A 14,674-nucleotide genomic window follows, 5' to 3' on the forward strand; every position below is an offset into this window, starting at 1 on the left:
AAAGGTTTTCCACAAAAATCAATCACCCAAAAGCTCCCGAGCTACAGGTTGGGGACCCCTGCTCTGTAGTGAAATATGGATCCTATATAGCCTTAAGTAATGAAATGAAGTAAAAAAAAAAAAAAATCTGTCCAAAAGAATGTAGTCATTCTATTCCAAAAGCACCGGACGTAATATGATGTCGGTCCCCCTTCTGCAGCCATGACAGCTTTTTTTTTCTGGGAAGGTTTTCCACAATATTTTTTGAGTGTGCCTTTGGGAATTGTTACTCATTAGGGATGAGCGAATAGCTTTGAATAAGAGCTATAGCGCTTCCTGAGTAGCTGCATACCTGGAGCACTCCCGATAATCAGCTGTTCGGCTCCGCAGCTACGTGTCGCTGCTGTGTGACAACAAACAGGCTCGCCATGCATGTGCTGTGACTGTCACACAACTGCGACACATGCAGCTACGCAGGGGCGTAACTACCGCGGTCGCCATTGCGACCGGGCCCCGCAGGTCAGGGGCCCAGGGCCGGCCCCTGACCTGCGGGGCCGGACTGGCCATCGGGCACTTCTGGCAAATGCCAGAAGAGCCGGTGCCAGTAGTGGGCCGCCCGCTGCACTGTTCCCCCCCCTCGCCCCCGCCAGTGCGCCGCCGCCGCATTTAACTATACCGGCGTCTATGACACCGGTATAGTTCAATGCAATGATGTCGGAGAGAGCGTCACCTGACGCTCCCTCTCCCATCATTCCCCGCTCTGCCTCTGACAGTACACTGCGGGTGCGCGATGACGTCATATCATCGCGCACCTGCTGTGTCCTGCGCAGACTGCAGCCGCCGGGAGCAGCGCGGGCAAAAGGAAAGGTGAGGAGAGGTTTTTTTTTTTTTCTTTTCTTTTTAACTGGACTGTGGGGCCGTTATCCGGGGGGGGGATGAGATGTAGGCTCTGCTGTATATACCCCTGTGCGGGCTCTGCTGTATATACCCCTGTGCGGGCTCTGCTGTATATACCCCTGTGCGGGCTGTGCTGTATATATCCCTGTGCGGGCTGTGCTGTATATATCCCTGTGCGGGCTGTGCTCTATATACCCCTGTGCGGGCTGTGCTGTATATACCCCTGTGCGGGCTGTGCTCTATATATCCCTGTGCGGGCTGTGCTGTATATATCCCTGTGCGGGCTCTGCTGTATATACCCCTGTGCGGGCTGTGCTGTATATACCCCTGTGCGGGCTGTGCTCTATATATCCCTGTGCGGGCTGTGCTGTATATATCCCTGTGCGGGCTGTGCTGTATATATCCCTGTGCGGGCTGTGCTGTATATATCCCTGTGCGGGCTGTGCTGTATATATCCCTGTGCGGGCTGTGCTGTATATATCCCTGTGCGGGCTGTGCTCTATATATCCCTGTGCGGGCTCTGCTGTATATACCCCTGTGCGGGCTGTGCTGTATATATCCCTGTGCGGGCTGTGCTCTATATATCCCTGTGCGGGCTGTGCTCTATATATCCCTGTGCGGGCTGTGCTCTATATATCCCTGTGCGGGCTGTGCTCTATATATCCCTGTGCGGGCTGTGCTCTATATATCCCTGTGCGGGCTGTGCTCTATATACCCCTGTGCGGGCTGTGCTCTATATACCCCTGTGCGGGCTGTGCTCTATATACCCCTGTGCGGGCTGTGCTCTATATACCCCTGTGCGGGCTGTGCTCTATATACCCCTGTGCGGGCTGTGCTCTATATACCCCTGTGCGGGCTGTGCTCTATATACCCCTGTGCGGGCTGTGCTCTATATACCCCTGTGCGGGCTGTGCTCTATATACCACTGTGCGGGCTGTGCTGGATATACCACTGTGCGGGCTGTGCTGGATATACCACTGTGCGGGCTGTGCTGGCACCCAACACGCGGGCTGTGCTGGCACCCAACACCATGTTGCAGTGCAGGAGATTCCTGCAACAGTCCGAGGCGTATCTAGGGGAATGTGGGGGGGGCCCATTTGGAAGTTCGCACCGGGGCCCATAGCTTTTGTAGTTACGCCACTGCAGCTACGGCATCGGACAGCTGATGATCGGGAGTGATCCAGGATACCGAAGTAGCTATTCGGATAAGCTCTCATCTGAAGCTATTCGCTCATCCCTATTATTCATTCAGACAAAAAAAAGTTTGGGGAAAGACCTTCTTCAACGATTACTCGATCTACCTTCTAGTTTCCTAGGATCACGTGCACAGGCTGGTAATGCCACTACAAATATCTTAAGTGTTTTATTCACACACGCAATATACCTAATACCTCCCTATCTGAGCTGTTAAATTTTGTCCTGACTCAAAATTGTCTTGTTTGATGTTAAAATCTCCCACCAGTCTGGGGCACCGCTATTGGGAGCTGATGTGCCCCCACCTATTCTAACTGGCTTGTAGATGCATTAACTTTCTTCATAGTCATTCCCACGATACCGCTTAGCATCATTACCTCTTGTGGTTGGTTTCTGGGGAAAGGTTTTTGTATCAATGTATTTGCTATCAACCTCTGTTGCTACTTTACTTGGACACTTTGTCCCTCTGAACGGAGCTATGCTTATCAAATATTTTGAAGCAGGCTACTAACATGAGTTTTTAGATTAGTGTCTTTTTACCCTGCATTTATTTTACATCTTAGGCCAGCATATTTTTTTTTTTATTCCGGTTTTCTGGTTACCGCATACGCCATTTAATTATTCACTTTACCATTTTAATGTATTCTGCCGCATTTGTGTCTTTTTGTATTCGAATAAAAATTTTAATATTTTTTGGTAGTTTTGAGTCAGGTTCTCCTTTTTCCAATTGCTCAGTCAGTGAGTCTGCTCCACATTATATTTGTTTTGGGTCTTATCTGCATACAATTGCGTTATGACTAATTATGCTTATCTGGAGGATTTCTTTCCTATTCTAAAGGTACCGTCACACTAAACGATATCGCTAGCGATCCGTGACGTTGCAGCGTCCTGGCTAGCGATATCGTTGTGTTTGACACGCAGCAGTGATCAGGATCCTGCTGTGATATCGCTGGTCGTTGATTAAAGTTCAGAACTTTATTTGGTCGTCAGATCGCCGTGTATCGTTGTGTTTGACAGCAAAAGCAACGATACCAGTGATGTTTTACAATGGTAACCAGGGTAAATATCGGGTTACTAAGCGCAGGGCCGCGCTTAGTAACCCGATGTTTACCCTGGTTACCAGTGTAAAATGTAAAAAAACAAACAGTACATACTCGCCTTCGCGTCCCCCGCCGTCCGCTTCCTGCACTGACTGACTGCCGGCCGTAAAGTGAAAGTACAGCACAGCGGTGACGTCACCGCTTTGCTGTTAGGGCCGGCGCTCAGTCAGTGCAGGAAGCGGACGCCGGGGGACGCGAAGGTGAGTATGTACTGTTTGTTTTTTTACATTTTACGATGGTAACCAGGGTAAACATCGGGTTACTAAGCGCGGCCCTGCGCTTAGCAACCCTATGTTTACCCTGGTTACCCAGGGACCTCGGCATCGTTGGTCGCTGGAGAGCGGTCTGTGTGACAGCTCTCCAGCGACCAAACAGCGACGCTGCAGCGATCGGCATCGTTGTCTGTATCGCTGCAGCGTCGCTTAGTGTGACGGTACCTTAACTGGCTCTGGAGCCCCCATATCCTTCTTCCTTTTTTTGGGGGGTTGGTAATGCTTCATAGATGACAGAATTCTATTTTGAGTAGGGAATTCCCGTTTTAGGAAATGCGAAGTTTGTCAAAATGTGAATGAAATATGCCTATGATGTATATCTGAAAATAAAACCGGAATTCACAACTTTTCTGGATAGCCTTATTGAGAAAGATCAAAGGGGACACTTGGGGAACCGTACCTTTTAAAGAAATCTGCATCTACTAAAAATCTACTCGCATGGGAATTACCATCCTTGCTCCCTTAAGAAGGGCATCTCGAAGTGGCAGTATTACTGGGTGAGGAGAGACTGCTCGTCTAATTTGGTTTATCATGAACAAGCACTAAGATCTGATGAATAGATGTTTTGGAGAGGCGTTATCCATTACCGGTGCTCATGGAGGCCTACCAGAGTGCAAAGAAATGTGACAGTCTGTTCCTGCTAAGACCCCGAGGTCCAGAGGGTGAAACAAAACAGTTTCTTCAAGTGATAAAAACTTACGATGACAGATCACATGGAATTAGAAATATGTTGGCTAGACATTGGAACATGCTTAAGGGAAACCCAAACTTAAGGAATGTTATACCCCCTTCCACAACAATAACTTTTAGGAAGGGTTGATCAGTCAAAAACCAGTTGGTACATAGTCTTTACACAAGTGAGAAAGTTACAGGCACTTGGTTGTAGAACAGAGCTATGGGGACATGTAGAGGTGGAGAATGTAAGAACAACCAATACTTGCAGGAGTGCGACAACTGGACATGAATACCCTTAGGCTATGTGCACACGTAGGAAAAGAGGTGCAGAATTTCCTGCGCAAAATCCGCATCTTCTGGCTGAATCCGCAGCCATGGATTTGCCGCTGATTTTGTGCGGTTTTTATGCGGAATTGATGCGGATTTTGCCACTGCGGATTTTTAACATGGGTGCAGTAACGCTGCAGATCTGCACAAAAGAAGTGACATGCACTTCTTTGAATTCCGCAGCAATTCCGCACTGATTTTTCCGCACCATCTGCACAGCTTTTTTTAATCCCAATGCTTTACATTGTACTGTACATCACAGTGCGGATCTGCAGCATTTCTGCGCAGAAAAATCCGCTGCGGATCCGCAGCAAATCCGCATCGTGTGCACATAGCCTTATCATCTTTTTGCTAACTGTAATATTGAGGGTGTTGTTTCTTTAAATGCACTTGTCCATTGGAGTGCTTAGATAACGGATCAAGGATCGGGGACATGATCATAATGCCCCGAATGTTCAGGAGATACATGGAGGAAGGCTAGACACGGTCTATATTTGTGTTAGGCTACGTTCACATTTGCGTTGTGCGCCGCAGCGTCGGCGCCGCAGCGCACAACGCAAACAAAAAAACGCGGCAAAACGCACGCTAAAACGCTGCGTTTTGCGCCGCATGCGTCCTTTTTGGCCGTAAGTTGGACGCAGCAAAAATGCAACTTGCTGCGTCCTCTGCGGCCGGACGCGGGCGCCGCAGCGACGCATGCGGCGCAAAACGCAAGTGCGACGCATGTCCATGCGCCCCAATGTTAAATATAGGGGCGCATGACGCATGCGGCGCCGCTGCGGCGCCCGCCGCTGCGGCGCCCGCCGCGAATGTGAACGTAGCCTTACGGCCAAAAAGGACGCATGCGGCGCAAAACGCAGCGTTTTAGCGTGCGTTTTGCCGCGTTTTTGTTTGCGTTGTGCGCTGCGGCGCCGACGCTGCGGCGCACAACGCAAATGTGAACGTAGCCTTAGAGGTGCTAGCTACCCATATAGAGGTGGTAACTGACATCAGTAAATCTTACAGAAAATGCTAAATGGGTACACAGAAAGAACACGACTAAACCACATGGGCTGAATGCGCAACTTTGCATTAACTCTTTACTGTAATCATGCCTTTAACTCACTTATTTTCTACTATCGGATCCATTTTTTCACGTTTTCATTTCTAGATTATTTCTGTGCATCAACTGCTAGATTATCTACCCTTAATGATTAGGTGACACCCTGAATAGCTGTCTTTTTTACCCACTGATCTTTATGGGTTTTTGCTAGTATTGTTTTGTTCCCACCATTGTTTTGGGGTCTGTTTATGTACTTTACTATTCTATGCGGTATCCATTTTTAAATGAACTATATGGTATCCTCTCGAGTTGTATTGAGACTTTACCCTTCCTTATCTGCTGATCTGTCTTGGAATTTATTCCTCATATATTCCCTACATTATACACAATTAAGGCATATTTGCAGCCCATTATCTGTTTCTTCATATACTGCGGGTGATAGAAGTATTGAACATCTATGGTTTGATTTCTTTGCCTGTTAGGATTGGATGGGTTGTTGCTAACTTCTGATAAGAATTTCATGTCAATAGCATCTTTAGAAATGAGTATTGAACATGTCACCAATTTTCTAATTAAACTTATTTCACCCGCTTTATACTTCCTGCTATTTTATCAGTGTATTTTTGGTTTATTTGTGGGGTTACTCCTGACACTTAACATAAGTCAGGGGATCCAGCACTCAGTTGATCTATTGTATTTCAGAAATTCGTTTACATTTTTCTTAATGTTATTTAAATGGAATTAAATATTGTATTTGATTATCGCTATAATATCATACAATACGTGTGATCTGCAAGGAATAAGTAGTCATTTCTCTACTAACCTCAGTAGTCTATTTAAAACTATGACCATGATGTGGCGACACGGGTATCGGTGGGTGCCCAGGTCCGCTAACCAGAACTGCATGGACCAGGAATCGTCTCACCGAACGCCCGCTCTCCTTTTAACATGGGCAGAGCCCTATTCAGACAACATAGTGAGGGTAAAACAGTGTGGCAATAATTTATGAAAGCACCAACACACCATAGCATACAGAACAGTCCCAGCAAATACCCAAGATGGTGCACATTAGAGTCTCACCCTTCCGCTGACCCGCCGGGATAATGGCAGATGTTACGTCAGAGCTACCAGGGTCGGCTACCCCACCTGTGGTACACACACAGAGTGAACAACAAACCTTGGAAGATGACAGTCCATTGCATCCATACAAGGTACAAGCCAGTTGACACAAGAGTCACACCCTGGCTTATCCGAACATCTCCATGGAGCCAGGCGACTAGTGGGTCCCAATCCTGGCTTTCTCCAAATGTATCCTTGGTTCAGCGATGGTCAAATGTGGCAGCTCTGTATTAATTCAATTGGAGTGATGATGCCATGACTTCTGTAAAGTAGACTCTCTGAACACAGGCCGATCCTCCTTTTTATAGGTCACAACTTCTCATTCAGTCATTCTACCACAGGCTTGGGGGAAGAAGATAGGAGGCCATTGCCCACTGCAGGAGTGTGCAAACATGCATAGATTATTCTTCATATTTCAGCGCACGAATGGGTCATCAACATATCAACAAACATTCAAACATTGTGCCTTTGTTTCCCTAGGATAGTAGAACAATACTGGGACAGATACAATAGCTAATCAAGTCAGTCAACAAATGGCAGCCAGTGAACAATAATTTAGTGACAATAAGGGCCAATAGTCATTCTTACATGAAATCTAGCTCATGTCCCTGGGCCTACTGAAATAATGTCTGGATAATTCAAATTAAATGCAGTGTTGCCACAAATGACAACTAAATTGAGACACAAGGGAAGGTTTCATCACTTCCCCTGAATAGTGTACCTGTGCACTGACGCACGATGGACCTATTCACTGGCGCATGGTGTTTAGAACGCATAGGTTATTTCCTTGTTTGAGGCTTTCTTTGACATGCACATTGATGGTAGAATACATGCCGCATATTACATGAGGTGCATAGGTCACTTTCCTCCTTGTGACATTATATGACATGCACATTGATGGTGGAATGCACGCCATCATCTAGGCAATCATGCTAGACGCATTTGCAGGCGGTCGACTGTAGCGTTCTGTAATGACCTGTAATAAACCCTTATTTTCTTCTCCTGAGAAACCTTTCTTAATGAGGCAAAATGCGTTGAGGAGGAGTATGCTGATGATTTGTGTAGGGCTGCTCTACATGTTAATGTATACCATTTGGTTGGAGGATCATTTGAGATGGTCTAGTCTGCAAATTAATGATCTTTTACTGATTTTTAGATGTCATAGGTTTGATGCAAATCATATAACTCTCCAGGGCTGGTCTAGGGATTACCAGGGTCAGTCAACATTGAGTGGGGGGCTCCATTTTTGCGGAGTCTGTAACCGCTGTGGTCAGACAAGCGACAGAAATGGCCAACCGTGACTTTACCTTTTTCAACTTTGTAACTTTATACCAACCCCCAATCTTCGATTTGGCTTAATGGTATTCAATCAACCTCTTTTTCCATCTTCGGGGGGGTACGAGGCAGGGATGTCCCCTGTCACCTCTATTATTTAATTAGCCTGGACCCTTTGCTGAGATACTTGGAGATGATCCCTTCCTTTGGGGGCATTGGGATCAGTCACCATACGCTTAAAACATTGGCATTTGCTGATTATATTTTACTCATGATAGCCAACCCTAAAGAAGCTATTCCTTCTATAACGGATGCTTTAACAAGTTTGGAACAGGTTTGGGATTGCGCATAAATTACAACAAATCTCATGCTTTGGCTATCTTCAAAACTGCTCAGAAACGGTGGCCATTCCCTTTCCCCTTTCAGTGGAGGAGGGATCCCTGTTATCTTGGGGTCTACCTACCCTCAAACCTTAAACTGAATGTTCGACCCCTCATTTCTGCGGTTGTACAGGAAATACAATCCTGGAAATCCCTTAAACTGTCCTTTGCGGGCAAGGCCCATCTGATTTAAAATTATTCCCTAAAATACTTTTTCCCTTACAGACGCTGCCAGTTCTATTATCTATCTAAAGCTGATAACAGATTTTTAACAAAAGTCTTCTGTCAATTTATTTGGGGCTCTAGAATTAGTATTTTTCAGCTGCAACAAACTAAATCCTTTGGTGGCCTTAATCTCCCTAATATAAGTCTATACAGTATAGCGGCTGTCTTCCACCACTCCCTGGACTGGATCTATGCCTTCACCCGCTTCACTAATACTGCAATAGTTTAGGCGATGTGTAGATGTTTGTCTCCCTGCTCTGCTCCATCTACGCCAAGCCAAGGTCCCAGGGCAGGTTAGGGATAACTCGCTACTGTGGTCAGTAATCATTGGATGGCGCCATGCTAGACAAATTAGTGGACTTGACCCCCATATTTTGGTCTTTCCTCCCTTCCGAGGCAATCCCTTCCTTTCTACAGGGCAGGCCACCTCCCATCTATCGTGTGCTTGGGAATAATGGATGTAGACTGGTTTGTGACATGTTGGCAGACAATCAATGTCCTCTTACTTTGGAAGTCACTGTCTTTAAATACCCAATCCTGGGGGAAGATAACTTTACTATTACTCAAGTTAGACAATATGTAGGCTCTGTACTGAGGGATATACCGGACGACGTTAGAGTGCACCCTCTAAACTTAATCTCCACATGGTTCAATTAATACATGTGGATTCACCCTATTTCAATGGTCTGCAGCGCTTTGGATGCAGCGGACATGTCTTGCGTCCAAAGAGCTGACAATTCCTGAATGTCTGCACATACCCTAAGGGTATGTGCACACGTCTTTTTGAGGTCTGCGGATTTTTCCGCAGCGGATTTGTAAAAACCGCCGGTAAAAGGCACTGCGTTTTACCTGCGGAATTACTGTGGATTTTTGTGCGGATTCCCCTGTTTTACACCTGCGGATTTCTATTGTGGAGCAGGTGTAAACCGCTGCGGAATCCGCACAAAGAATTGACATGCTGCGGAATATAAACCGCTGCATTTCCGCGAATTTTTTTCCGCAGCATGTGCACTGCGGATTGCGTTTCCCATAGGTTTACATTGTACTGTAAACGCATGGGAAACTGCTGCGGACCCGCAGCTGCAGAAACGCTGCAGATCCGCAGCAAAATCCGCAGTGTGTGCACATAGCTTTAAAGATGCGAGTGAATGAACTGAAGGGCTTTCTGTCCCGTGTGTGTGTGTACATTGGTATAATATATATCTTTTTCTTCTTCCTAGGTGCAATATGCTGCATATGCTGCAGTGGGTGGTATCGCTTCAGTTATAAAATTGATGTTTGCAGGATTCTTCTTTCTGCTTATTACCAAATTTAGCTTTGGTCGGAAACTTCTCATAAAGGTAAGCTTTTTTTTTTTTTTTTTTTTTCCTTTTTAATTTTCTGTAGATAGTACTATTGCTAGGGACACACTGTCCTCAAAGCAAACTTTTGATATTCAATATATTTTATATTTTGTCCGCTTGATTATATCAGTAAGACCACGAGGGAACTTAGAAGGTGGATGGGTGAACACCTGGGTGACATCCGGAACAAACAAGATGCAGCCATAGCCAGACATATTGATAGTGTACACAGTGTCTGCTTCAATGACATTTCTTTTTGTATGGTGGAACTCATTAGGCCAAATCTGAGAGGGGGGATCTCAATAAGAGAATCCTTCAAAGAGAGTCTGAATGGAAGTTCAGCATCCAATCATTGACTCTCAAGGGACTCCCGAACTGTTGCCACCCAAAGTCATGTGTTCTGCTCCTGCGCGGTATGTCCGCCTGCGTTCCAGGCTGGCGCTAAGGCATTTCTGGTCTTTAATTGCGGTTACATTCAGGGGTGTCCATCTTTCCCCCGCGCACACACGGTGGCTTGTGTTCCAGCCTGAAACGCATACACTTCTGGTCCTGTCAGGCACGCAGCAAGCTAAGTAATGCACGTGCTGCCTTCTACATCATATACAGGCATGTTTATACCTATACTTCTGTCGAAGTAGAGGCATGGAGCTCATTTACTTATTGCTCCTTGGCAGACTGGGTATCCAATCCGGCAAGGAGAACCACATTTAAGTAGCAATATGGATGCATTTACCAGATCTAATTTGTGGTCTGACTTTTATTGATTGTTTCTTTTTGCTTGGTTCTTTTGCACTGTAGGGAATTGGATGTTTTTTATTAATTATAAATACTTATTTTTAATGGATTTATGTACACCCATTTTGCTCCCCTCTTTACAATTTAATTACATGTTTGAGTTTTCTGAACCCTCCTAACGGAATGGAGAAAATGTGGAAAGCTGTAAAGGCGAGAAATATAAAAACCAGAGCGCAGCAGTTCCTAGATATACTGCATGAAAACAAATTGGCCAGTTCATGTGACCCACCAGCAAGGTGTACCGTTCTTTAACATTTTATTTTATTTTATTTTTTTTTTTTTTTTTTACACTTTTCATCTCTGGCAGCCAAGACCATTTTCACATTTTTTTGACCTGGTCAAATGAAATCACACCCTGCTTAATCACCGCAGTGCCCAATATAAAATCAAAAGAATTCTTACACACATCCATAAATTGTGCTATTCCTGCTATGCCAGTGTTACTATTCTCATTGTCACATGATCACAGCAGCCTATCAGCAGTCACTTTGCAGCCATTTAGACGTGTGATTTGACAGAATACTGTAGGCTGTAGCCAATCGGTTGCATTGGCTGCAGCTGTGATGTGACACCGCAAAGTCACATGAGTCCCCAGGAAGGGCAATACTGAAAAATAATCCACTAATTTGCTCCCCTGTCCCTTGTTTTCCTTCACCTTACCTCAGGGATGTCTATCTCCAATACACAGAGTGCCAAAATTAAAAGCTTGGGCAAAGTCAACGGCCAAGCTTGATATTTATTAAAAAAATATCTACAATTCAGGAAGTTTTTCCTTATCAAGTATAACTGAACTTTTTCATACGGAAACAAACTTAAAGGAGTTGTTCCATGAACAAAGTACATTTTAATGAATAGGTCTTTATAATATTTTGGAATAATATTTTATGTAAGAGGAGTAAAAAGCATATGGCCCAATGGCCTGGTTTTAAATATGTAATAACAAAGGATAAGAAACCTTGAAAATTAAAGAATGATGCAAACATAAGTACCCCCAAACACCCTATAATATCCCCACAGTGAATTCCTCCACATTACCCTCCACACACACGGTATGGCCACCCTCAATCTCCTCTACAAAGAGAATGGTGACCCCATCACAATATGATTCTCAAACTGTAATTCTCACATAGTGCTCCATACAGTATAATGGCCCCATATAGTGCTCCTTGCAGTATAATGGCCCCACATATTACTCCTTACAGTATAATTGACCCAACAAAGTGTTCCATAGTGTAAAATGGCCCCACATTAAAAAAATAAATAAAAAACAATGTTCATCTCTGTTCGTTCCCCCTGCTACTCCGGTCTCTTTATTGTCATCAGATCTTCTGCCCATCTCAGTACAGTGAGAGCGTTGTAATGATGTCATTCCGCTCACTGCACTCAAACATCAGATGCAGAATAGGCATGAAGGGTTGTCCGCTGATGCTCCCTCCTCAATCATTGCTTTCAACTCTATTGGTATCTAGGATGCTGATAAAGTTGAAAGTGTGATGCCTGGTGGGGGATGCTCCCAGGGCCATGGTGCCAAATATGCTAGGGGGACTTATCCGGCGTCGTGGGCCAAATATACTCACCCTGAGAACGAACAGACGTGAGTAATTTTTACTGTATGGAGCACTATGTTGGGCCCATTATACTTTATGGCGCACTATATGTTCCCTACCTGAAGTCAGATGCAGGAGCCTTTTGAACAGACTGTATTTGTAGCGTTAGAATCACATTAACCCTTACCTTGTAAAGTACATATTTCATACGTCTTTGGAGGGCGCAAACTCTGTAGCCAATCATGTATGTGATTTGATTATATATGACCAAATCTCAGCCTTGATCTCAGTTATAGCGCTGAGATTCTCAACTTTAAGGTCACACTCAGAAGGCTGTATAACTATCGGACAGCAATGTTCAGACTGACTGGCAGCTTTCCTGACCCAAGCGTGACTGCTGCATAGAAATACATGATTCTGTCACACTCGGGTCGGGAGAACCGCCGGCTAGTCCGAGCATTGTTCCGTTCTCCCTCCAATTTATACTGCCACCTGAGTGCACCCTTAAAATGAGAGCAGAATCATTGCGGCTGTCGGGACCACACACCAAATCAAAGGGATTAAATTGAGATTTGGCAGTGTGAGTTGCCACACGCCTGAAACTCACTTCCACCACTAATATCTCAAGCTTGGTGGCTACTATAGATGCATTGCATTTCTGGTCTCATTTTATGGGCTTGCTCACACGAAAAAAATAAAATAAATAAATATAAATATATATATATTTTATTAGAGTGCTATCTGATGTTAGCGGTCGGGTCAGTGTTATTCTGTTACTGTTGCAGCAAAAATGAAAATCACCGGACTGCACTCGGATGACATCACTCTCTCCGGTGTGGCTCCTGGCCGACATCTCCCCGCCTTGCTCCATTTGGCTGACAGGTCCTCTACCATGTGTGTACATGGGGAGTGACCTGCTAATCACCTGGAGCAGGGCTGAGCGATCCATCTGAGGACCATGTCAGCCTCATCATTTGTCTCACTATGGACCCTGACTGGCTTTTCAAACTGTGTCTCTGAAATGCCTGAGCATTTTAGAATAAAACCTACCTAGCTGCAATCATGCAGCCAGGCTCTGATTAATGCTGCCCATGGTTTGGGCATCAAATCGACTGAGTTTCTCTTCTAATGTTGCCAGGCTTGAAGTTGCAGGGATTAGTCAGGTAAAGGACTACAGTTTCCATGAAAACCGTGTACAGTATTCAGATTTGTGTGAAAGACTTCATTCAGATTTTTACTGGCTGTTTTGCCTTTTGGTTATTTTGTCATGATTTTGTGTTTTGTTTTTTTTTCCTTTGGTTTTCATATACAGTACCCCAAATTCTTTTCATTCGGTTATTTCTCCAAAGAAGGTCCAAGTGAGAAACAGGTATAGTGCCATTTCTTGTTTTTGTGTGGTTTTGTTTTTATTCCTTCCTTTATATCTGGAAGAAAATGCATAACGATGAATGCAGCTTTTGAGCAGGATTACATGGGTCAGAACAGTGAGTGTGAGCTTTTTTATTTTTCTTAATGTATTAGTGTTTTTCTCTACTAATATGACCCTGACCAAACAAATTTAAATAGCAGACAAAGATAACATACATAAACACAGAATGCAGTTTTTAACCCCTTCCCGACCTTTGACGCATACGCTGCGTCATGAAAGTCGGTGCCAATCCGACCTGTGACGCACTGTATGCGTCATGGAATGATCGCGTCCCTGCAGATCGGGTGAAAGGGTTAACTCCAATTTCACCCGATCTGCAGGGACAGGGGGAGTGGTGCTTCAGCCCAGGGGGGGTGGCTTCACCCCCCCGTGGCTACGATCGCTCTGATTGGCAGTTTCACTTTCAACAGCCAATCAGCGATTTGTAATATTTCACCTAAGAAACTGGTGAAATATTACAATCCAGCCATGGTCGATGCTGCAATATCATCGGCCATGGCTGGAAATACTGAAGTGACCCCCCCAACCCCACCGATCGCCCCCCCCAAGCCACCGATCTGTCCTGTAGTCCCCTCCGTCCTGTGCTCCGCTCCCTCGTCCTCCTGTCCGCTCCCCCCGTGCTCCTATGTCACCCCCCCGTGCTCCGACGCCCCCCCCCCCCCCCCGTGCCCCGATCTCCCCCCCTTATACTTACCGAGGCTCCCGGTGTCGGTCCGTCTTCTTCATGGGCGCCGCCATCTTCCAAAATGGCGGGCGCATACGCAATGCGCCCGCCGAATCTGCCGGCCGGCAGATTCGTTAGAAGTACATTTTGATCGCTGTGGTAGGTTCTATCACAGCGATCAAAATAAAAAAAATAATAAATAAAGGGGGGGCTTTATCACCCCCATAGGTAGGGACAATAATAAAATAAAGAAAATATTTTTTTCTTTTTCCACTAGGGTTAGGGTTAGAACTAGGGTTAGAACTAGGGGTAGGGTTAGGGGTAGGGGTAGGGTTAGGGTTATGGCATGTGCACACAGTGCGGATTTGGCCGCGGATCCGCAGCGGATTGGCCGCGGATCCGCAGCGGATT

General features: G+C 45.4%; 1 protein-coding gene across 1 annotated transcript in view; it reads left to right on the forward strand.

The window, feature by feature from the left end:
* Window positions 1-14,674, forward strand: part of LOC143804774 (saccharopine dehydrogenase-like oxidoreductase) — a 125,940-nt gene that overhangs the window by 72,844 nt on the left and 38,422 nt on the right. Inside the window, exons 8-9 of the mRNA XM_077283177.1 lie at window positions 9,706-9,825; window positions 13,483-13,539. Of these exons, the coding sequence (XP_077139292.1) occupies window positions 9,706-9,825; window positions 13,483-13,539 (177 nt within the window). The remainder of the gene's footprint in view (window positions 1-9,705; window positions 9,826-13,482; window positions 13,540-14,674) is intronic.

The sequence above is a fragment of the Ranitomeya variabilis genome, chromosome 2 (assembly GCF_051348905.1).
Source record: "Ranitomeya variabilis isolate aRanVar5 chromosome 2, aRanVar5.hap1, whole genome shotgun sequence".
In the NCBI taxonomy this organism is placed as follows: domain Eukaryota; kingdom Metazoa; phylum Chordata; class Amphibia; order Anura; family Dendrobatidae; genus Ranitomeya; species Ranitomeya variabilis.